Here is a 25,103-nt window from a genome sequence, read left to right on the forward strand (position 1 = left end):
CTGCAGCTCGATTATGAATGTCCACCTCCTGTTCTCTTCACTATAAATGTAGGAGAGAAAATACTTCGGCAGGCAGTAGCAGCTTATCCCTGCCAGTTTCTCCATTGACTTTCTGGGGAAGCCTGCATATGGCAATCACATGATTGTGGAGCACTTGGCAGCTGAATATAAGTGCAAATATCACCCCAAAGGTGCTTTTTCAATAGGCAACTAAACTTTCTGGTTTTTCTTTGAAGACATTTCGCTTCTCATCCAAGAAACTTCTTCAGCTCAGAGTTAAAGAAATTTCTTGGACGAAAACCGAAACTTCTTCAAAGAAAAACCAGAAAGTCCAGTTGCCTCTTGAAAAACACATTTGGGACAACCATGACCTGGATGAACTGACAATCTCCACAGGTGTAAGTGCAAATAGATTGTCATGCCTTTCATTCATGCAGTAATTTGACAGACTCTGCTTACCAAGGAAAATAAGTGAGCATGGAATGTTGCAAGTATATCAGATAGTTGAAGAAGAGTATTGAAAGAATATCTGAAGGATATTTAAGAAGATACATTGAAGCTAGTATACCATGAAGTCCTACTGAGTACTGGAGAGACCCAACTGGCTTACAAGAAAGATCAAATGAAGAACAGAAAAGAGGCATGGGAAGATAAAGCATTACAAAGCCAGTACATTTAAAAAAATAGCCGGTAAACATCATAATAAGACCTGGCAATGGCTAAGAGCAGGAAAGTTGAAGAAAGAGGGGCTAATTCTGGCTGCATAAGAACAAATGCATACAAAGCCAGAATTGAGACAGCAACAGATAGCAAATGCCACCTTTGCAAAAAAGCTGACCAAATAGTGGACCACCTGGTTAGCTGCTGCAAGTAGATTGAACCAACTGACTACAAACAACCATGACAAAGTAGCAATGATAGTATATTGGAAGATCTGAAAGAAATACCATTGGCCTGCAAGCAAGAAATGGTGGGACCATAGATAAATTAATAGAAAATGAAGAAGCTAAAGTGCTCTGGGACTTAAAAAGAATTCAAATAAATGGGCACCAGCTACATAACTTGCTAGACTTAACAACTGTCTTTAAGACAGACAAAAATGTCTGAATAGTGGATATGACAGATTATGACAAAAGAAAGCAAAGGTGGTATCAATAATATGAGCCTTGGGTGCAATCCCAAAACAACTAGAATACCACTTGAATGTTAGCAGCATTGACAAATTTACCGTCAATTGCAAAGGCAGCTTTACTCAGAACAGCTATCTCCTGCGCCAGTACTAGTTACACCATCAGACATATCCACTTATTCCAGGTTGTCGGGAAGACTTGATAGGTGGATTAAAAATGCCAAATCCAGTATGAACGTTTGCCTGAGGGGGCAATGAACTATGGACCAACATTTCAACTAAGCATATGGTTGAATCCACTCTGCAGGCTGTAAGCATCTGCTCAGAATTCAATTATTATGGTATCTCAAACACAATATCCAAATACACTTTATTTGAGGGGGTTTAACATACTATAAAAAAAGCATGTATAGTTTCTGAGTGAACCTGTTTTTTCTGAAAAGCTGTACTTCTGATGTTATGGTGGTGTATTTTTCCTGAAATGTCAAAATGAGAAAACAGTTCCAAAGAGATCAGTTAAATAGTTGTTTTCTATTCTTTCTTTCATGAGAATATTGGTTCATAATTTTTATTTGCTTTTTTAAAACAAACTTTTTTCTTCTTTAACGATTTTAAATATTTATTTTGTTGTTAAAATTAATCTGGAAATGTAAAACAAATCATTTTATTAAAGGTAATTCAAAAACTGTTACAATAAATAAAACCATTGTTAGTGCCCATACATGGTACAGAACAAAGGAGATCATACAAAGTATTTCAGTAGAAAAAATGTAGGAACATGCAATATACAAACAGTTTTTCATTACAGGTAATTACTGCCATCCAGCTTAATACAGACTGAAGCGTAATTCAATTCAGCATCCCCCATAGTAAAAAAGGTTCACCATTCCCTAATAGGGAATGTTTTAAGTATTATGAAAAAATAGAATTTATAATAATAGCACCACCAGCAGTGCATAGGACACCCCATGATCCCAATCAGTCCATGCAAAGCAAATGCTTTACATATGCCAGTTACACATAATAATTTAAAGCAGCATTTTCCAGCCATAGCAATTTCCAGATGTGTGGACTTTAAATCCCAGAATTCAGTCAATTTATCTTTTGATGAGAATTCTGGGAATTGAAGTCCACACACCTGAGAGTTGCCCAGGTTGAAAAGTCCTGGTTTAAAGCACAGTTTTTGTAATTTTGTCCCAAGGACCTCCAGGCACAAGGTGATTTTGAGAGGTCACACTCAGATCAAGATTGATTGCTAGTTTCGACAATAAAGAAGATGAACCCTAGTTGCTTTATCAACCTGCTTTTGGTAGACTTCTAATTTGTCACGCACTTTCTGATAAAGCTGAAAGAGAAAAACAGCATAATCCTTTTAGGAACATTGGAAAGATGAAGACTGAAAAAAAATAGGATTACCCTTTGATAGGATTACACCTCTATTCCTTTTCCTTAGACACTACTGCCTCCTGTAATTACTTATAATCATGGAAAACTGTTATAAAAGTATTAAGTAAAACATACAGAATCTTTCTTTGATTCTCAGCAATTTACCATACAGTTAAAATGCAAATTTTCCTCACAAGGAGAAAGCTAAAGGAACTGCATATAGGTGCAGGAACTGGCTAATTGTAAAGATACAGTACAAACTATAAAACCCTTTCGTGATGAGGCAAGAAGAAAAACTATAAGCTAACTAATTTTTATGAAGCGTACTGATTCTCCCAAGTAGAAGAATTTGGAGTATAATAATCCTGTCTGTTTTAGTATACTTTCTACCAAAATTTGGCAGGATATTTGGATGTGTGAATTCTAATATAACTGAAACCCAGCAAGGACATAGTTGTAACATGTATTTGTAAACATTTAGCTACAGTTGAATTCTACTGATCAGCAATAATTCAACATATACAGTAATGAATGTGATTAGATTTTTAGACTTTTTATCTTGAAATATACATAAGTTTCACTACATGAATTTAGTCCCTTTGGCTTAAGGAACCACAATTAAAGTAGGAAAATTAAAAGTAATTATTAATCTCCATTTTATCTAAACTGAAACATGTTTGGTAACTTTAGAATAAGCTAGGATATTAAAGCAATTTAAAAGCTTTAGTTCCTTAGTGCTCCTCTAAAATCTCAAATAAAGCCTCTGTATATTCAGATTACATAACTCATTGACTGTACATCCTTTCATTTATTAATTCAGTTTTAAAAGCAAATTAAGTATGTAATAAAAGCCTTTTTGATTTAATAGGCAAATTCTACTTTTTGTAGCTTTACTTACCATTGTGTTATGATGATTGGTTGTGTTTTCTCCTAGTACCTGAAGAAGTTGGTCAATTGCTGAATAGGGAAGCCAGACAATTGGAGTTGTAGCTGATAATGGGAACTATAAGGAAAATGGTATTATTAATATTAATTAAATGTATATGCTGTCCAAATGCCAATAATCTGGGATTTTGAATGCTTTTCAACTTCAACTAAAAAAGAAAAAAACCTCACACTATTTACCACTCAGCAAGGCTGAATAAAATTTTAAAAGGATTGAATTATATCCTGAGACAGAAAAATAAAACGTTCCCCTCAAATTCTGTATTAAATAAAAAAATTATAGTGCGTATTTCTATTATTAATAAAGCAATGATTTACAAGGCCAACACATTAAAGCAGATGGACATAGCCAAGACACATCTGATAAGACCATACAGGGAATATGAGTCCATTCCAACAATCAGTTCACTGTGGCTCATGGCTAGCCCCAAACCTATCCTCTTATAGCTCACCATTGGTATGTGCCAGGACTTTGTTTCATAGTTCTCATGTCATCTATCACTAAGAAGAGAAACAAATCTAAAACAAGTCATGGATTATTTTACATTATTTCTCTTTGTAAAGTATGTGGATTTTTGTCAGATGTCATGAAAAACATGAAACAATATAAGCAAGCTAAATTAGCTACTGGGATTCAGAGAGAGAAGAGTGCATGTATAACTTAATACTGTATATTCAGTTCATAAACTACCTCAACATGTTATTTGAATGTACTGTTTCTGGAGGCCTTCTATAGATTTTGATATTGTGAAGATAATTTGTCTCCCATTCCATCAGCAGGAAATGCTTCCATTGACAGAGACTATATACACAGTATATGGATTTCTTTCCAAATCTGACTTGAGACAGCTAGCTAGATATGAAAGACTAAGTTTCATAGACTGCAAACTTGACTTTTTTTCCACCCAAAATCTTGCCCATTTCTCTCTTCACTAATCAAGATCATAAGCTTGTCTGAATTATACTTCATTTCAGCCTTATTCCAACGAATAGGCAAATACAATTTTTTAAATTTTTAAATTTACTGCAGGGGTGTCAAACTCGCATTGTCACAGTGGCATGTGATGTATTGAGACTCCCCCCCCCTTTGCTAAACAAGGGGGGGGGAGCATGTGATGCATCTGGCCCGTGGGCCACGAGTTTGACACCTCTGCTCTATTGCAATAAGATACTTTCATTATGGAATATTTAATTATATTTAATCATTTTATTCCATTTAAAGGGAAGAAATGACAAGACATATCCCACATTACCTCAATCCCAAAGTAATCATGTCCTTTCCCAAGTAAGGCATCCACATACTCCAACACCAAATCCACAGCTTCTTCTAGGAGATCATAATTCAAATAAAGTCGGAGAAGTTCAGCAGCATCTACCTTCTGTAGAGGAACAAGTGGAAATAATCAGGCATCAACTACCATTGGTAGCTTTAAGTTAAAGCAATACCCTCCTTACATAAGGATCTGCAAAAGGAACCAGATAATTCCACATAATTTAAACCAGAACGTGTGTGTTCTGGAAAAGATAGTGATGGGATAGAGTAGAGAAAAAGCCAATGACATTAGCACCTATAACGTGTGCCATATCACCCTGATCTTCCCAATGCTTTCCTATGTGGCTGCTGCTACAAAAACCAATGACTTCAAGTGTGACACATCTAACCTGCACACCCACCCCAATCACCTATCTTCCTCTCATTCTTTTCTTCTGAGATTTGTATATTTCTTCCTATTTTTCCCATCTTAAAAATCTGCAAATTATTTGATTTAACAAATGCTGCAATTAAAAAAAACACTGAGATGGAATTAGCTTTCTTCATTTGGATGAGTTACCTACACTACAAGATATGAGGAATTTGTATGTATTATTTCTATCACATCTCTTAACAGCTATTGATACAAATATTTTTCTGGACCACTGCCCAATATGAATTTAAGAAGCTCTATACTGTTATGGTTCTCATTCTATCTGGTGGTCTTGGGATTACTCTTAATAACGGATGATATTCATAAAGGATGATTAGGAAAGGTCATTCAAGAATTGAAAGCTGGAGTGCCTATTTCTCTTTAAATCTAAACTGTTGAACAATTAAAATCCTGAAGCATTTAATCTGAGTAGCAGACTAAGAAACTAAAAGTAAATCCAGAGAATATAAACATTACTAATTTCTGTAGACAAACTGATCCTAAACTGGGGAAAGAACACTTGTAGGAAAAGACCATTCCTGGTTGGCAATTCTGGTTAAAATGACTTTGTCTAATTCTTCCAATGAGAACTGAATCCCCATTTGTCCAATTCACCAATATGAAATCAGAAGTTGTTATTTCTCCTTGTATTTCTGAAAATATAATCATAAACTGGTTTTCTCCTTGCATTTCTACAGTAAGATATCTAACACGTGTAAATAATAAATTATACTAGCTGGAAAAAACAGTCCCTGATGAGTTTATTACCTGAAAAATATATAGGGGTCACCCTCAATTTACAATTACAATTGAGCCCAAAATTTCTCTTGCTAAGTAAAACATTTGAATTCTGCCCCATTTTGCAAACTTTCTTGCCATGGTTATTAAGTGAATCACTGCAGTTAACTTAGCAACATGGCTGTTAAGTGAATCTGGCTTTGCTTGTCAAAAGGTCACAAAAGATGATCACATGACCCCAGGACATTACAACCATCATAGTCGCCAAGCATCCAAATTCTGATCAAATGACTATGGGGCACTGCAGTGATCATAAATATGAAAAACATAAGTCACTTTTTTCAGTGCTGTTGTAACTTTGAATGGTCACTAAATGAACCGTTGCAAGTCAAGGACTACCTGTAATTTACTTTCAAATATATCATACTTTCTAATCTGTTACTAATTTTTGAGAGTTTTTTTTATTGCTAACTAGAATCCTCTAGCCCAAATTAATTTTCTACAAACTGAAGTTATTTACTTTGTAGCTGTTGATAAGCCAGTTAGGTAAGGGAACACCATGAGACAGCAACTTATTGATTACACAACGGTGGTATGGGCTATTCTCTGACTTATACTTGTCCAAGTAGGAGGCTAAGAGACGCCAAGCTTCATCTGTTGCACTGCAATAAACAATTGGAATATATTTATTATATTATCAATGCTATCTCCCCTTTTTTTCTAAATGTGTACTTATGCATGTTTTTGGCTGTGTATATACACGTACTTTTCCTCAAAGTTTTTGGCTACCATGATATGTTTCAAAATTAACACAATTTCTGCACTTTTCTAGAATTTAACACATACTGCTTTGCTTACTTTTAAGGTACTAAATGTGAAGTTGAGGTGGATTTTTTTTTTTTTACTTTGTATGTGATTAGCCTTTTTGTGAATATTCTTTAATAGTTATGATTCAGTTATAAGGCCCAACTGTTTTTAAATGTTAGTCACAGAATCACACAGGGCAAAAGACTGGATAGTTGCAAGAAAGAGGGAAACAACCCTGTTGTCTACCCAACATGCACCAGTTCCAATGAGAACTTTTCCTTCTAGCTGCCATTTTTGTCATAATAGGCGGAAGGCTCGCCGAAGTTTACTTTTTGCCAATCCCATTGAATGTATTCCTGTGCTCTTTTTTGTTTTGCATTACATAGCAGATATTACCATTTAAACTGGATTTGTTCTAAATTCATGTAACCTGACTTGGCTATCTTGGTACGTCCTGCACAACTTCTCCAGTTCATTTAAAAGATTTGCTCTTCTGTTCTTATTTCTTTCCTTTTTTAATTTTTCTTTTCTGCTTTACTTATCTATTTCTGTTAGAATGAACAATCTTTTCCCTAAATCATTTTTTTCAGCTTTTTACATAAATGTTGGCAATGAAGGACCACAACACTGAACTCTATTAAGGTTTGCACTTAATGTTACAAGATTTAAAGAATAAAAAGTGGTATGAATGTGCTCCCTCTGCCTTTTAACTTTGCAACCATTCCTTTTAACTTTGTTTTAATTTGTATTTAACTACAGCTTTTATATCATTTTACTCTTTTATCTGTAAACCATCCAGACTCCAGATACATGCAAATGGAATAGGCAGTGCAGACAATTGGTTAAAAAATAAAAATATTTCATTCCTCAAAAGTTTTACAAAATTTGTTCAGTTATGGGTGATAACAGTTATGGGAAAACAATCTTAACTGGAACAATATTTTATTAGTAAGAATGTTACTTTCATGCAAATTTATGAGATCACTATTTAAATACTACACTTTACCTGTTCTTCTTGGTTGTAATGACTGATGACAACTGATTTGCAGCAAGCCAATCCCATGCCTCGGCCAAAACTGCTTCGCCTCCAAACTGAAGCTTAATACACCTGGAGCATATATAATTAAGCGCAGTATATAAAACTAATATTTAATAAAAACTGTTGAATTATTTTTTGCCAAAAGAACAGAGATCTAGATCATTCCACTTTATGAAAATGATTATCCTGAGAAACAGAACAAAATCCAAGTCTAGTAGTCTTAAGGGATTCTATTTTTTTCTAATGCTCAATTCTGAACGTACTACTGGTTTCATCAGTAGGAGGGCTCCCTATTTTAAATTATTTTCATCTATTATTTTGATGAGTGATGAGATATGAATTTCTCAGATGATTAAATCAGTTATCTGTCCATCAAATTGTATTTTTTCATTCCTCTTAGGCAGAAAGCAAAATGCATTTTCTTCCTTAAAATTACTGTAAATATCAAATCTACCATTATTAATAAGTTGAATTTGTCTTATCTCATCATCATACATTCGAGTTTTTATAGACACAAATGGTCTCCAAAAAAACCCTCCCAAAAACACAGACTCATTCCAGGCCACTGTCAGCATGATACAAAAACAATGATCCCAGTAATGAATCCTTCTGGACTTCCATAAACTTTTCATCAAATGACAATGACCACAACTGTGGATATAAAGTGTATCCACTGAATTCACAGTGGATATTGCAATTTAGTATGACATGCTACTCTCTTCCTCCATCTCAAAATCTCCTTTTCCAGCCCTTGGCAGGGCTCAATTTACAGGCAATGGAAATCTATAATGTAGATTTACAACTGAAAATAAGGAACTCTTAAATTAATAAAAAATTTAAAAATTAAGAAATATTCAACTCATTGCAGCATTCACACTTCATAAAGAACCCCAATAATTTGTCACGTACTTGAAAGTAAGACCCTCAAACACAGGTCTTAAGGAAAGCTTGTAAGTCTGGCAGAGAGAAATAGCCGTGTCGAAGAGACCAGCCTGTACCAATAGGGCAACTAACTCTTTGGGAGATGAGTTTCCTGGGAAGACAATAAATCTGCCAATTAACAAACGTGATATGTATTAACATGTAACTATAAATTCTAATATCATGGCTTCAGAAATGAAAATATTGTAAATATGAACTATAGATACAAGATTAAATATACCATATACCCACTCTGCATAGAAGAGCCAGGTATTTACTTAATAAAATGCTATGTTGCATACATAGCAACACCATAAGGATAGTGTTGTGTGAGTCACAAAAATTACAATTTTATATTAAACAATACCTATGCAGACTCAATAAAATAAGCTTTCAATAGGACCTTTGGCAAGCTACTAATATCTAAGCTTGTAAATTAAACTGTTTATTGCTAGAGGGCTATTAATATATGTGTTCCAATGTTACCTGTAATAGCAGCTGATGTTGGATCATGTTGTGCCAAAGTTAACCGTATGTGAGCCAACATACATTCTTTTTCCAAATCCTGTAGCTCCAAGATTTCAATGTGACTTCCCGCTGTGTCAAATAGTTATTAATATTTCATTATAATAAATTTAAAACATTTTAGACTATGAATAATACAATTCAGAATTCAAATCATGTTTTCATTAATTTGTTTCTAAAGTGTTTAGAAAAAGCTTTTAATATAACTAGTTACATTTACACCATCTTTTTATTCTTGATACCAAAACAAAAGGCTGCCAGTGGCATTATCTTCCTTTTTTCCATTATCCATAAATAAGAACACTAAAAAATACAGGAAACTCTTAACCTGAAATCCCAAACCTCTTCAGTTCCCTAGACCAGTTCTTAATTTTTTAAAGCTTTTGCCTCTTCTTCTCCTACAACAGATCAAGGAAATATAAGCTTCTGAATCAATATTGTATGGTACAGAACCACGTGAATAAGACTCACATACAAAGGTTACATAACCTAGCTAGCTTGGAAAAACAAATTTGAAATTATTCAAAATAAAATAGCATATCCCTTACTTGGAGCAGCAGCACATTCTCCATCGTGATTTCTTTTTGGGGATGCTCCTGGACGTTCATACTAGAATCAAACAGAATAAGCATTCAACCTCTATAGCATCTTCAGTATGCAAAATGAAAACAGTTTATTTCTTCCATTATTTCATATGCTTCATTGCATAACCTTATACTCGGTGAACTAAGTCTTCCTATCCATTGCACTCATCTTCCTTTTAGCTACAAAGTCAATAGTTTTCATGCCGTGCCAGAGACTAAAACCTACATCAGCAATTACCCAAGAGCTTCAAGTATATATTTTACATACACACATCAAAGTTTTCATACCATATTCCCTCAAATTATATTATTTACCATTGCCTGCTAATTTATACTCAATTCTACATTCTTCGATTCCCCTAAATTAAAATTACCAAATTATCTGGAACCTGGATCATGAAAGAAAAAAAATTGTGCACGAGAGTGTGCGCAAGTTTGCTTGTTTTGTTTAATTTATTCTGGCCCCAAAATTTGCTATTTCCTTGTAACTTAATTGTATAAGTAGTCTTGATTTATGACTAGAATTGGGACTGGAATTCTGTTGCTAAGCGATGCAGATGTAATGCAACGCTCGACTACATTGCTTGGCATCGACAATCCCTTGCAATCCCAGTCGCTATCATTAAGTGAGACAGCGTCACTGTCTTTGGTGAGGCAATTTCCTGCCTGCTTCCCACAACCACAGTCAAAGAGGAAACTGGCAGGAAGTTTTAAGTCCAGACCTGTTGGCAAGTTGCTGCTACCAACTGGGGGGAGGAGGAGAGATTGAGGGTGCATGCAGGTGGTGAAAGGTGCCATGCAGGTTGTGGTGGGTGCATGGGAGGGCACAAGTGGCCAGTACAAGTGCAGAGGGGCTTGGGAGGATGCACAGTGGTTCTTGAGAGGTATCCTGCAGGTAGGGAGGGTTTCAGAGGGCATGTAGGGGTGTGCCTGAAGTGCTATGCTACACAAGGAGGGTGCAAAGACGCTGCATAGATCGGGTGCACAGGAAGTGCTATGTGGGTTGGGAAAGATATGTGGGGATACAGTGCTGCTTTGCTGCAGGGGTGTACAAGTGGCTGGTGCAATAAGAACATATATGGGCTGGAGATGATGAGCAACGGGGAATACTTACGCTAAAACTTGCAGCCTTCACTGCTGGCTTCCCCATTGATTTTCTGGGGAAGGCAGCAGGGAATATTGCAAATGGTGATCACATTAGCGTGGGATGCTTGGCAATTGGTTGTAAAAGCAAATGGTTTTCCCAGCACCCAGATCACAATCATGTGACCACAAGGATACCAAGATGGTCATAACTCTAACATCATTTGTAATAATTCATTCAGCACTTCATAATTTTGAATGGTTGCTGGACAAATGGTCATAAGTCAAGGATTACCTGTAGTTATTGTCACTAAAGTGTTTAACTTTAGTCACAATGCAGTGTCACATTCATAGGCAAAATTATTTTTCTCTTCTCCCTCAAGCATTAAAATCATCTTGTTCTATTACATAATAGCACACATTAAAATGAAATCCCAAAGCACTGCTCTTAAAAGAAAAATACCATCCACCAAACAATATCACCACACCCAAGGATAGCAGTAGTAATAACAGAAGCATCCAAAATGCCAAATTATACAAAAATGGCACCCAGACACACACACACTCACTCATTCATATTAATGAGAAATAGATACACACACACACACACACTCACACACGTATTAATCAGAGTGTATCTTGAATACATAGCAGAAAAAACAGTTTTGAGAGTTTATATATAAGATCGATACTATATGGTACAAAGCTAGTACAGAATCTAGTTGTTTTGCTTTGGATACCACGAAGCCTCCTCCCAGAAGGTCACAGTGAAAAGCGATCATGGAGAGAATGTGTAGAATCCCTGACAATCTTGTGATAAACAGTTGGCTAGTCTGAAGGAATATTATCTTGACTATTCCAATAGCGGTCACCTATTGGTCTATTTCCAATGGAACAGTATTTGTAGACAGTGTATTACACTTCCATTACTAAGATTTATTATGAAATAACACTGCATAGAGACTCAACAGTAGCCACCAAGGTTGCTGAAACCTTAAATATGCTTGTACCCAGCAACAAGAACCTATTCAGAGAGAGAAATCAGTGAAATTAAATCCTGAAAGAGTTTCTTACCACAGCACCAGAAGCTGGTTGCACTATCCATGCATATTGGGGGCGAATCAGCCGTAAACAGTTAATTGCTGCAAGGTAACAGTTTGCTTGTTTCTGTAATCCAGGAAGAGTGCGAACCTCCCTGCCAAGGCGCATTCCATATTCAAACATTACTGTTCCAGCTGAGAAAGGAAACAGACTCATCCATCAGACCAAGAACTCTCCTATCCCCGATATCTATCACTTTCAAATCAAGAAAAAAAAATGGCAACCACAAAGAATAGAACTAGTTTGAACACTATAAAAAAAAAAAAGTGCATCTGCCCCAAATTAAATCCTTCCCATCTTAAAAGAACAGAAATTAAAACAGGAGATATTTGTAACTGCAACAGCTGACCATTTTAAGCTGACCATTCAGATTCTCCCATGAATTGCTGACCAAATCAGAGATGTATGAGATGCTCTTTTACATTCTATACTTTCCTACAATTAAAGGTAAAGACAAATAAGGAAAATGCAAAGGAAAGTCATACAGGAAAATTGTGGAGCAGAAGTTACTAACAACATCCATACCTGCCAACTCTCCCTTACAAACTACAGGATCTACAACTTTTCTTTTGCACAACTGCGTTTAGGAAACCTGTGTCTAATAAATACCACATGAATCAACACTTTAATAATTATTAAATACAGCATAGACATAAAATATAGGTGACTGATATAAATTTAACATAATTTTTAAAGATTATAGTTTGTTCTATTGTGTTTTGGTAATATTTAACTTAATAGGATTATCCTTTGGATAGGTTATTACCTTTTAAACAAAAGGTAACAAAAATTAATAAAAAGCAACATTTCTATATATTTTTCATACCTTTCCGATAATTATGACGATAAATATGGAAAGCATATAGCAATTCATAATAATTATGTGTCATCAGATCTACTGCCCGAGCACGATATTCAATTATTCCCACAACCTGTAAAACAAATAATATTGATCAAACATAGCCGAATATTTTGTGTAACTTTATCTTGCTATTAAGGAGAATAGATAATATACCTCATTATGAAGATTCACATATGGAAACTCCACAAGATCCTGCAATTGGGAGCGTTCACAGAGAACTACTACTAGTTGTCGTAAACAATCCAGTTGCCTGGAAAAGAAAAGGTTTTTTTTCCTCAAGCATCGAGATGAAGCAAATCTTCATGAATAAATTTATCTTACAATCAATCTCTCTATAAGCAACAAATGAAGGAGGCACAGATGAAGAAGCTCATATTACACACACATGCACATACACACAAAATACAATTATTACAAAAGCATCTTCTATTTAAGCATTTTTATTTACACACAGTTCTATCACGAAAAGATGTAAAACATAAATCAAGGCATAGAATAAAACAGCCACGTTTCTATCAAAACAACCCTTTAAATAAATAATTCTGTTTCCCTTAAAAACGGGGCAAGAAGAGGAATGCGTGCAGCTGTTCTGAATCATTATTAATGCTGAAATTCAAAAATTATGGGCTAATTTTGAACACCAATTTGTTTCTCCATTATTAACCAAACTTTCACTTTTTTTGCAAAACATAATCAGCCATTTTGATAATAAGAACTAAGGAAAATGAAATTTCAAACAGCTCTCCTACAGGCTCTATTCCTAAGATCATGGTTTTATAAGCAGCTATTATTTCAAACTTATAAAATTATGCATAAATAATTCATAGCCGTGACTGGAAGATATATCTCATTACCTGCTTGGATCTGGATTATGGGTCAAAGCTTCATATGCTTGATTATTATGTCCTAAATCTAAATGATGTTTGAAAATGCAAGTCCTCAGCGTAGCCTGCAATATAAATACAGTATTTATAATAACCAGAACCATTAGAAAAAACAGTTGGGTGGCACAAATAAATCCTGTATGAGGCAAATAGGCATTTTAGCCTCCTACCTGACTTCTCCAATCATCTGCTGCTTCAGTGATTGCCAAAGTAGCCAGCTGAATGATCAATTCAGGAAGACCCATCGTGTCTAAGAGGTGCAAAACCTAGGGAGGGAGGGAGTATTCAGCCACTGATGGTTTACTTTCACTCTTTGTTTATACTGTAAAGACATGCAGCAATTGCAAGGACAATGCCATCTCGTTCCTTTTGCTCGGTAACAAAAATACCTTAGGTAACAAAAATACCTTATCGTAGTATTGTAGCTGTGGAGTAGAAGCCATTTCTACCTCTTCAGATCTAATTAGTCTGTCTAAAAACTCTTCTTTTCCAACTTCTGAGGCAGCTTGACAGAAACAGTCCAATGCCTGGAGGAAAAACAGAAGCCATAAAAAGTATTATCAACTATTACAAAATTAGCTGTAAAAATTAGTCAATCTCATATTTGTTTGTTACCGAAAATTACTTCTTAGAGCAGAACGCAGTCCACAAAACCAAAGACATACATAGTGTTTCAACCCTCTGTATTCCAATGCAGTCTCAATTGCTTTTTAAAAAAGCTTCTCTTTAGGATGGTTGTGATACAGAATTATGGTATGTAGATGATATGAGGCTGATAGTTATGCAGTCGATCCTTTTCTTTTCTGGATTATTTGTTTTAAATTAGATCAACCTACATTCATCAAAACCTTCAAAAATATCTTAGAATCTTTTCTTGAATGTGATGATTCAAACCAACCAACCTGAATAAATTACCTAGCAACTTAGTATTGTTAAAAAAAAACATTTTTAAACATAAATTTACCTTGTGGTGTTCTCCTGTAACAAGGTAGCAATGTCCCATCATAAAGCGGCACGATCCCACGTTCACATGACACCAAGGTTCCAGCAAACGAATATATTCCTGACATACAAATAAAGCAATTAGACAGAGAAAGGTTAATATTACTTTTCATTGGATTTAAATAATTATCTGTCACTAAAATAGAATTTAAAATGTGTGCTACCAGTGCTACCAACTAACTAAATTGAGTCATGCATTCTGAAATTCAAATTTCAGCAAGCAAAATACAACTGGTATCAGCTGAAAGGAAGAGAATAAAGTTTTCAGTGATTATATCTACTCCCAGCATTTTACTAATAACCAATTACATCAGTTATATTGCTTATGTTTTGTTTAAAAAATACTCCAAAGGTATTCCACATAAGAGATCTCACCTGCAATTGAGCATACTGACAAGCCCCCATCAAACATTCTGGGAAGAGGAAGTTAGGATTACTTGGCCACCTGAAGACAGCATAAGGAATATAGATTTCTTCAACTTATGACAAGACAGTGGCCCTCGATGTAAATTCAGAGCAAGCCTATGTATTTCCAGTATTATTGGCATTCAAAAAAATGAATAAAAATATTAATGAGTAATGAAATAGTACTATTTAAAATACAAAAAGGAAGGAGAAAAAAACACGCAACAGAAACTAGGAAATCAAGAAACTAGCCACTCTTGATCAACTATATCTCATTCTCTTCTAGGGAAAAGACCTGATAGCTGATTCTAATTAATCTATTTCTGGCTGATTCCTAGCTGAATTCATTACTACCTCTACAAAAGATGCTTTGCAATAAAGCAACTTGAAATAGGTTGGTTTGTTTCCACGTAGATGTGTGCAAAACAATGAAAAATTCACGTCTACTATACTAGTTCATTTTAAAAAAAAACATCATTATTCAGGTCAGGGATATGTTGAAAGGATACAAAAATTGCAGTAGATAACTGGAAATTGCAGAAAACATTTGTGGCCAACTTAAACATGTTTCATCCAAGGCTGCATTAGACTGGAAGAGCTGAGATATTATGTGTTTCCGGGCTCCTTCCTGAAAGAAGAGCTCCACAATTGTTTGAGGGCATGACACTAGAAAAAATATTGTAAAATATTGTAAAAATCAATATAGAGCAATAACTTTCAGATTATATTATGTCACTAAACAGTCTTTCAACTTAAATTACTTTTCCATTCTATATTCTATAAAGCCATATGGGGAGGATTTTTATTTTAAGACAGGGATCCCCAACATGTGGCTGTGGGCCACTACTGGGGCGTGGGCCTATTGGCCACCAGGCTTCGTGATGGGCACATGAAGCCCCACTCGTGCGGGCGCTCGTGACCCCATTTGCATAAGCATTGCTCAAGCGTCATGGGTGCTTGCGGCTCCATTCGTGCGGGCACTCGTGGCCCCACTCACGCAAGCGTTATAGTGGCCGCTTGCAACCCTACTCGCACAAGCAACCAGTGTTCATACACAGGCACATGCCTCCCTCTTCCACAAAACCATCCTCTTTCTCCCCTGCCCCCACTCCGCCAACCCAGAAAGGTTGAAGAACTCTGTTTTAAGATACAGATAGTCCCTGGGTTATGACAGCAATTGGAACCTGTTGTTGTTGTTGCTAAGCATGACATCACATAACTACAACAATGACAATCCCCGCAATCCCACTTGTCATCATAACCTTAACACATGTGGATCATTAAGCAGAACGCAATGTAAATCCCAGGCAAGGATTGTGGGGGATGTCACAAGTGGGATGGGAGAAGCCAGGGAATGCCTTGGGAAGTCCAGCACAGGCCATGGACAAGCTGGAGAAGGCCGGGAGACAGGAGGTACTGTAGCATGTGCACAGGCATGCAAGTGAGTGCGTTGGTTAGCATGACCACAGAAATGTCAGGGAAGTGAAGGCAGATGAGTGCAAAAACACCAGGAGGAGAATGCCATGGAAACCCAAGACATACAGGCAGTACGGGATGCGGGGCAAGAAGTTCATAATAAGAATAAACATTGTTTAATAATGTTTAAAGGATCTCATCAGTTTTAACAGCTGAGCAATATTTCTTAATGTATCTGATTACGCAATCTAATAACATCGATCAACTGGATTTTTTTTAATATTAATGTTAGTATTTGAAATCAAATACAAAATTAACACTTAGATTCTAAAACAAAGGCAAAAGCCTTTTGAAATTTATGTTATATATTTTTTAGAATTTTTAAACATTTTAATCTTAAATTAATTCTGATTTTAATGTTAATTTTATTGATTATATTGTACAGTGCCCACAGCCACTCTCTGAGGGAGATGAGTGACTATAAAATACAATAAATAAATAAATAAAAAGCTATAAGCATGTCTTACCCAGCTTCAGTGGTGTTATTGTTGTGGAATCTGTTAGCTTTAATACCGAAAGATGCTGTAGGTTTGATTCCCTACAAAAAAGATCAATTACTTTCACTTAACATACCTAGTTATACAATTCTAATTCTAATTCTATATTGTAACTGTAACAAGGATGAAAAAAGTCTTAAAATAATAACTTAAAAAATAGGTAAATAGGAAGACAAGCTCTATCAGTATTTAAAAATAGAAGCTTAATACTGTCTACAAGAATATTAAATATTTTCTTGGATATCATCAATTTTGTTTTTCTTCTTTAAAAATAACATTCCATCATTGAAAAATAATATGATGAAGACTTTATAAAGTCTTATAAAGTTTCAAATATGGATGGATCTTCATACCTATCAATTTGAGAATTTTATATACTGAAATACATGAAAATGACATAATTCATCTGTACACTGTTTTAAATAACAGAGTATCCTCCATCTCTTCAAAAAATCCCATGGAAATATAATTTTAAAACTGTTGTTTTGACTAATCCTTAAGAAAATGAAAAAAGTAGATAGTTGGATGAATGATATAATAAAGGAATTATGAAGAAAACAGCAGCAATAAAATGAAACTCTGATAGGTGATAAGCAGACTTTGGATAAATTGTTTGCAATGCAAAAAAATAAAAATACAAAGGAAAATAATTTAATGTTTTATAGACATGTTTATATACTTTGTTATATACTTATATATTTATACATTAAATATAAAACACTGACAGTTCATCAACAGGAACATCTGATGCCAATCGCTGACTTGCCCACCGTATCACATAATACGATAGTAACAAAATAGATGTACGATGTAGTAAGTTCTGCTGAGTGTGGAATAGCTGATCTCCTCCCAAAAGTATCTGAAACACATCAATGAATATTAAATTATAGTTAATTTGGTATCATTGAGAATGAGACAGTGATTCCACATAAATGTGGAAATAACTCAAGTTCAATGCCAGGGACATCACACAATAATTTATTAGCAGCTTCCTGCATGTTTACAAAATGGCAACACTGATCCAGCAAAATGGTAACTTTTCCATTACTGATCTATTTCTTGCTCTCTATTAAAAATATACCCCTAATGTTTTTTTTATAAATAGGGTGTTTTAGGATTCAGAAGGATTTTAGTGTTTGAGGATATACTCACAGCATCTCCAAGCCGTAGTAAGAGTTGCTGTAAAATCAACAGGTCCCGGCATATTAAAAGGCGTGTCATGGACATCTTGTACACACACCAACATACCATATTTACTGTTGTGCTACTACCGTAAAGTTGTGACAGATGCATGCGCACATTTATGGGCTGAACTGTTGAAAGAGGCAAAAATATGTATTAACTTAAGTTGTTTTTACTTAATCAGAATGGGAAGGAGAGGATAATGTTGTTCTCCTCTCACCAGAACTGAATCCTCTATCCATCTCAACATCCGTTTCATAGTCCATTTCTCGGATAAGCATCCCAATAGCATTAACTGGATTTTTGATTTCTTGTAGTTTGCTGTGAATATCTTCCATCATATTTTCTCTGCAAAAAATAAATAATATTTAATTAGGCTGAATTGAGAAATTATTGAGAGATTATAGATTATGAAAGTGGAGTAATTTTGTGGCATATTAGTATCTCTCAATGATACTTAACTTGATATCTCAGATTGATACTTGCTTAACAGATTATTCTGAAACTGATGAGTTCTGTAGTGATTGTCAAGACATATAATGTTTGTCAAGTGCAGATTATTAATTTCACACAGGATATATAGTTACAGGAACCGTGTGTTCTTTATTATAAAGGACAGCCCTTTACTTCAGAAATGTGCCCTTTAGATTTCTTTCTTTCTTTCTTTCTTTCTTTCTTTCTTTCTTTCTTTCTTTCTTTCTTTCTTTCTTTCTTTCTTTCTTTTTCTTTCTTTCATTCATCAATCATCTATCTATTTTCGTGGTTTTGCTCTTGAATTTTCCTTTGTAAAGCAGTTATAAACCTAAAACAATTTTTATCCTTATAAACCTTTTGCAAATTTTCCTTCTTTTCAGATTTGTCTTTAGTTTTTCAACAAAATGTAGTCACCACCCCGATAGTTCAATTGTGAATCTATGCGGCAGATTTCTTGCTTGAGCGAGTCTAGATATTTTAACACAAAACAGTCTGAGCATGACATAATTAAGCCATGGTGGTCATGGTCAAAATAAATACCCCCAAGAGAGCTATATAAATGCATATAATCAGCTCAATGCTGTAAAGGAAATCAGCAAATCAATCTTTATATGCACATGTAGCTCAAAACCCAGGCTTACGTGTCATTAGCAATCAAATCTTTCAGGATCTGTTCAGCAGCTCTCTCTGGAGACTGGAGACGGAAGCAAGCCATTTCCATTGTGAGTGCCATTTCCACAGAAACAGATTCTCCAATTAACCGAAGGCACTGAAGAAGACTCAGAAGATCGTGAGAAAAATCAGATTCTGCAACAAGAAGATTATGTTCAGAATTTATGAAAAGGAAAGCAGCTTTATTGTAGTGCATTCTAAACAGGCATAAAATACCAAGGTTCCTTTGAGAAGTCAAATAAAACCCCAAATAAGATGAAATATGTTTCCCAATATTCTATGGTTCATGATGTAAGAGACAGTACTTTTTGCATACATCAACTCAGTCTTGAATGTATCAATTTTCAAGCAGATTTGAGGTAACTGCTTCTAAATGCTCAGACACAGCATATTTTAATCTCTTGAAAACGGAGAGAAAAATCTAGATTGATTGTAAAAGTTTTATCTATCTGGTTTAAATTAGACAATAGCCAAAAACAAATGATCACGACAGCAGGACGAGGAAAAAGTAGCTCCAGAAACAAGCAGAACTCCAGAAATATGGAAAGGGAAGCATTAAATAAATGTTGGAAGACAAAGATACTCCAACAACATCCCCTCTCTTGGTTCCTTTTCTGGACAAACAAGAGAAGTAGAGAATCAAGTACAGTGTCTACATTCTCTTGGAAAATATAAAGAGCAAACCTAAAAGGGGGCAAATCTGAAATAAGTTCATAAGGATAAAAAATAATGTATTGCTTTACAGAGGAAAACTGAAAAACAACACCAACCAAATAATAATAATATGAAAGATAGCTTTCTGGAAAAAAAAAACCACCCCGTCCTTTATAATAAAGATTGCAGGGAGTCCTTGACTTATGACCCCAATTGAGACCAAGCTTTCTATTGTTAAGTGAGAATTTGTTAAGTGAAGTTTGTCCCATTTTACAACCTTTCTTACCACATTTGTTAAGTGAATCATGGCAGTTGTTAAGTTAGGAAGCTATCTGGTTAACAATCACAATGATTTCTAACCAAAATTCTGGACACAATCATGGTTGTAAGAGAAGGGCTGTTTGTAGGAAGACAAGAAAAATAACAGCTCTATTGCTTGTAAAGTACAGGGATCAGTTTTGCTACCCCTGGAAAAAATATTTTTATTTAGAGTACTGAAGAAATATTTTGAAGAGATATTATCCAGTTATTATGTTAAAATATTTTTTCTAAGCTCTATATTACATCTTATTCGGCCTTCCTTTTGTTAGAACAAAAGTAATAAACAGCATAAAAATGAACATGGAAAACGGAAAATCTTCTCATGGAATAAATGTAGGGAATGAGGGGAAAAGAGACTTGGAGAGGGAATTGTTTTATTTTGCAAAGCTAAACTCATATTATAATTTTGAAAATCACAATAGTAAATAGAGATGCATTAGCAGAACCCTACCAAAATTAAGAATTTGTTGGAACTGAAATAACATCGAAAGGCAAATAGTAAGCTCCATCTCTATTACCATCTAAGCCAGCACTTTCAACTTCATTAATCAGTTGTTCATCAGGCAAGAGATAAAGATGATCCATTAAGGAACATGGCACAAGAAAAGAAAAGTAACCCTATGGGAAACAAACAAACCCTCTGTTTAGTTTCAAAAAGCAGAAAATGATTTGTTCTAATTTCAAATCATACAAGTAACTAAAATATAACCACAAATATAAAATGCAAATTACACAGCAAATATCTGCAATCAGGATGGCTGTCCATATTCTCGGTCTTAAAATATGTTTTGAAAATATTCCTCGCAAATTATGGTAAACAATTGAACTATGAAGAAAATAATCAAATAATATTTTTAATGGTTTCCGTGATTTCCTGGAACTTTTTAAAATTATGGTTGTCCCATTTATTTGGGGAGTGGAGAAGCTTAATAGAAAGTAAAAAACAACAACAAAGGCAAGGCAACTGTGTTGACTGTAAAGAAAAAAAAACCTAAAACATATGATCGGGGAATTATATTCTTAAATCACCTGAATGTTTACTAAATAAATGTAGGTTTCCAAACATTTTGTAGAACTCCAGTCTTAAAGATATTGTTTCAATATCACAATGAAGTATGGGATCATTATATTCTTTTACAAGTCTATAAAGCATCAACATTTTACTATGAAATAGCCAGGTTCTTACCTTTTTTAGCAGACACACCATATTAGTATACTGATTCAAGAGAAGTGCGAGTGGTCGTGAAAGTTCTTCCTGATACTGAAGGCAGTAGGCGTAGAATTTTGACCAGAATTCTATTTGTAATTGTCTGAACTCTTCATGAGAGAATTCATATTCTGTCACATTTCCCTGGAACTGGGAGAAGGTGTTTATGAAATAAAATAATCTGCTATGTATCCTTTATCAAATTACATTTGGCACTTTAATACCATTAACCAATCAATCTTAAATTCTTCCTCATAAGGAATACTTCATTATGGAAGAAACCAACGAACCCAGGCTATTGTCATTTCTACTAGCAACTACAGCTAGTATTTCACAAATCTGATCAAACTTCAGTACAGTGTTCTAATTACTCTTAACCAAAAAATAAAATTATTTTTATTATTTCTTATACTAAGCAAGAAGAACAGAAAAAGATGAGGCTTCAAAATAATTGGCTGGTTCAAACATAAGACTAAGCATAATCTGGTTTAATTCTCATTTCGCATTTTATATGAAATAATCTGTTTAGTTTTGGCATTATATGTAGATGAGACTATTAAAAATATAGGTTAAAAATATAGGTTTAGCATCATGTGTGACATAACACAATGTTTGCCTATCAGTCACAAAATGGTTAGAGGAGAAATGTGGCTGAACAGCAACTACACCCCACCCATCCTACTTTATAAGCAGATAAGAATTAAAAATAACTGAGATCATTCTTTAAAACAGAAATAAATCTTATCTCACCTCATCTTCTAGAGCGATAGTAATTTCTTTTTTCAATTCATCCCATGATAGGTCTTTGTATCTCTCAGCTTCTTGAGAAAAAATCTACAAATATATACATATAGAGAAAAGGAGAGTTACACTGCTTAATCTTAAGTATCACAATTTCATACATGTTCCTTTCACCAAAAAAAAGAGGGGAGAGGGGTGGCAAACTATTAGTTTAAAAAGATTTAGAAGAGCACTGAACCAAGTTTTGATCACATCAGACTTTGGAGCTGATTCATTATCAAGTTAACATCCATCTTATTTAATTAAAATGCCATCCTCTTGAGTAGATCATATTTTTTTGCTTCTAATTTTCTTTCAAAATCTGATACCATAACAATTTTAGTCTTCCAGTGTCACCAAACAATGCTTATATTATTGCCTTAATAAATACCTTTAACTAGAGGCATTTTCCTCAAGATCATTTATAGCCTCCGATCAAATTTATTACTATAATGTTCCATCTTGGATCATAAAATAGATAATAGATAGATAGATAGATAGATAGATAGATAGATAGATAGATAGATAGATATAGATATAGATATCTACATTAAACTATTTTACAAGTATATAAATAACTCTTCTGATCAATAATCTTTCATTTTTAATTCAAGTGCCTTCTCATATATATCAACTTTTTTCAAAGAATGAAGTATTTAAAGAACATATTTTTTTTCAGACACTGTTGAATACAGAAGTGAATTCTTATCACTTACGTCTACTAAATGTTAATTGGAGAGAATATATAAACTTGTGTAGGGAAAATTACTTACTTGGAAAAAAGATTTAACCATGCCCACTTATCAATTATTAGCTCATATTTTAATTTTTTAAAACTATGAAACAGGATGTTTTACATTTCAGTGCACAATGGAAGCCAGGTTTAAAAATCTACTTACTAGTATTACATATTGTGATTTGTTGCCAACATGATAGGATCCTGTAAGTTAATACTGTGGTTTATGCTTCAAATTTAGCTTTATCAACTACTATCAAAGAGAAAGTTCTTTTCAGATGACACTAATAGAAGATCATTAAGAATTATGAACTGGACTTCCGGTTTGCAAGCTTCGGCGGCAGCAGAAATCCACGATCGTGCACAGTTCCTGCTGCGCTTGCCAGCATGGAGTGCCCCCGATTCAGCCGGATTTGGGGGCTAATAGTTACCCCGTAGAGGTGACTGAAGACAGGGGAGATTCAGCAGGGGTCCGGGGGAAACGCAACCCCCCTCCTCAGCTGGCTAAACTCCCTTTTCCAAAAGCGGTGGAGCGGTGGTCAGCAATGGCCGCCACAAAGAAGCTTTCATCCGGACAAGAATGTGCAGGAGGAAGCTAAAGAAAGTGAAAGTTTTTGGCTGAACCGGGATAAAAAGTAACATCTAAATACCCTGGAAACTTAACTTCATTAAAGATACATTGTTCCCAAGAAGATCGTAAAAAGCGGCGGATGAAAGTTAAAAGGGAAAGTTTGTTTTTTTCTCATTCTCCTTCCCTATGGAGATAGCAGGTGGAAATTGGAAAAACCCGTTTTGGCATCAACAGGTAATCAAATTTGAAAACTAAAAGCCAAGGGGACATTAAAGATTTCTGAACATTGGAATTAAAAAAAAATTCTTTTTTTGCTATAAGTGGGAAGGGAGAGGTAAAGGATTAATATTAAGACCTTGCTGGAGGAGGCTGCTTGGAGCTTATAAGATCAGAGTTAAACTGTAACAAGACTTCTAAAAGATACATTTTGGAACTTTGCAATAGAACTGTACCCCAGGAAGAGAAAGTACAAAAAGAAGAAAGTGCTAAAACAGCTTGTGTTTTATTTGGATTGCTTGGTGACTTTGGGACTTTTGGAAATTATTATTTGAAAGATTAAAAACATTTGGGTTGTTTAAAAAACTTTTACAATGGCATTATCTGTTGAAGAAGTGAAAATGGAATTTAAAAAGCTAAAAGAAGAGGAACAAGAAGGGAAGGGCTCTTCCGGATCTGTTTTTCACTTCTTAGAAATGGCAATTTCTACCTACCAGGAATTACAAGAACAAGAAGACTGGGATGAAGAAGAAGAAGCCATCTTTAATGAACAAACAACTTTAGCTAGGGAAGAAAAAGAAAAGAGGGGAAAGAGAATGGAGAATTTAAGACTTAAAAGAACAACCAAAAAAGGGAAAAATAAGGTGAAAAATCGATACAATGTCAGAAAGCAACAGAAAAGAGGAATGCAGAAGAGAGTGGAGATTAAGAGGGTGGAGATCAAGAGATGGGGGGGGGAGGCTAGATCGGAGAAGAAAGGAAGGGAAAAAAGGAAGAGAAGTTATAAAAGTTTGAAACAAGATGTAAAGAAATGGGTTTTTTTCAGAGATAAAGGGTAAAAACATAATTAAAAAAGAGATTCTGCAAAAGTACATAAGACTGTATTGTTGTATTTGTATTTGAAATAAAGTTAGAAAACTGGAACATTATATGATTTAATAAAATATTAAAGGGAATGTGTAAAATTCTTAAGATTTAATGATAGAGTTTAATTTGCTATGGATTATTGTTTTAATTATATTATAAACTTACTATTTTCTTATTTTAAAATGTAGTATGTAGCTTTAGAATGTACTAAGCAGAATCAGAATGAAAATTATATATTATTTTAAGTGTTAAATTTAAGGGAAAGATATAAAAGCGTCATACTTCAATCAGTGATTGCAGGAGAAATTATGTGTTAAAGAGAAAAGATAAGTAGATAATTACAGAATGGACAAA

At 34.6% G+C, this 25,103-nt stretch overlaps 1 protein-coding gene across 2 annotated transcripts in view; it reads right to left on the minus strand.

Moving 5' to 3' along the window:
- Positions 1-1,779: 1,779 nt before the first annotated feature.
- Positions 1,780-25,103, minus strand: part of NUP160 (nucleoporin 160) — a 35,247-nt gene continuing 11,923 nt past the window's right edge. For both annotated transcript variants that reach the window (XM_026665617.2, XM_026665616.2), the window contains exons 12-36: positions 22,330-22,413; positions 21,559-21,729; positions 20,891-20,990; positions 19,367-19,532; positions 18,472-18,599; positions 18,222-18,382; positions 17,795-17,928; positions 17,040-17,110; positions 15,606-15,762; positions 15,067-15,136; positions 14,654-14,752; positions 14,097-14,216; positions 13,860-13,955; positions 13,660-13,754; positions 12,959-13,055; positions 12,770-12,875; positions 11,917-12,077; positions 9,724-9,784; positions 9,137-9,247; positions 8,639-8,762; positions 7,697-7,798; positions 6,404-6,545; positions 4,714-4,839; positions 3,414-3,518; positions 1,780-2,474 (exon numbers count right to left, since the gene is read on the minus strand). In XM_026665617.2, coding sequence (XP_026521402.2) covers positions 2,385-2,474; positions 3,414-3,518; positions 4,714-4,839; positions 6,404-6,545; positions 7,697-7,798; positions 8,639-8,762; positions 9,137-9,247; positions 9,724-9,784; positions 11,917-12,077; positions 12,770-12,875; positions 12,959-13,055; positions 13,660-13,754; positions 13,860-13,955; positions 14,097-14,216; positions 14,654-14,752; positions 15,067-15,136; positions 15,606-15,762; positions 17,040-17,110; positions 17,795-17,928; positions 18,222-18,382; positions 18,472-18,599; positions 19,367-19,532; positions 20,891-20,990; positions 21,559-21,729; positions 22,330-22,413 — 2,877 coding nt within the window. In that variant the 3' untranslated portion in view covers positions 1,780-2,384. The remainder of the gene's footprint in view (positions 2,475-3,413; positions 3,519-4,713; positions 4,840-6,403; positions 6,546-7,696; positions 7,799-8,638; positions 8,763-9,136; positions 9,248-9,723; positions 9,785-11,916; positions 12,078-12,769; positions 12,876-12,958; positions 13,056-13,659; positions 13,755-13,859; positions 13,956-14,096; positions 14,217-14,653; positions 14,753-15,066; positions 15,137-15,605; positions 15,763-17,039; positions 17,111-17,794; positions 17,929-18,221; positions 18,383-18,471; positions 18,600-19,366; positions 19,533-20,890; positions 20,991-21,558; positions 21,730-22,329; positions 22,414-25,103) is intronic.

The sequence above is a fragment of the Notechis scutatus genome, chromosome 1 (assembly GCF_049901735.1).
Source record: "Notechis scutatus isolate UNSWTSFEM ecotype Mainland chromosome 1, rNotScu1.2, whole genome shotgun sequence".
Classification (NCBI taxonomy): domain Eukaryota; kingdom Metazoa; phylum Chordata; class Lepidosauria; order Squamata; family Elapidae; genus Notechis; species Notechis scutatus.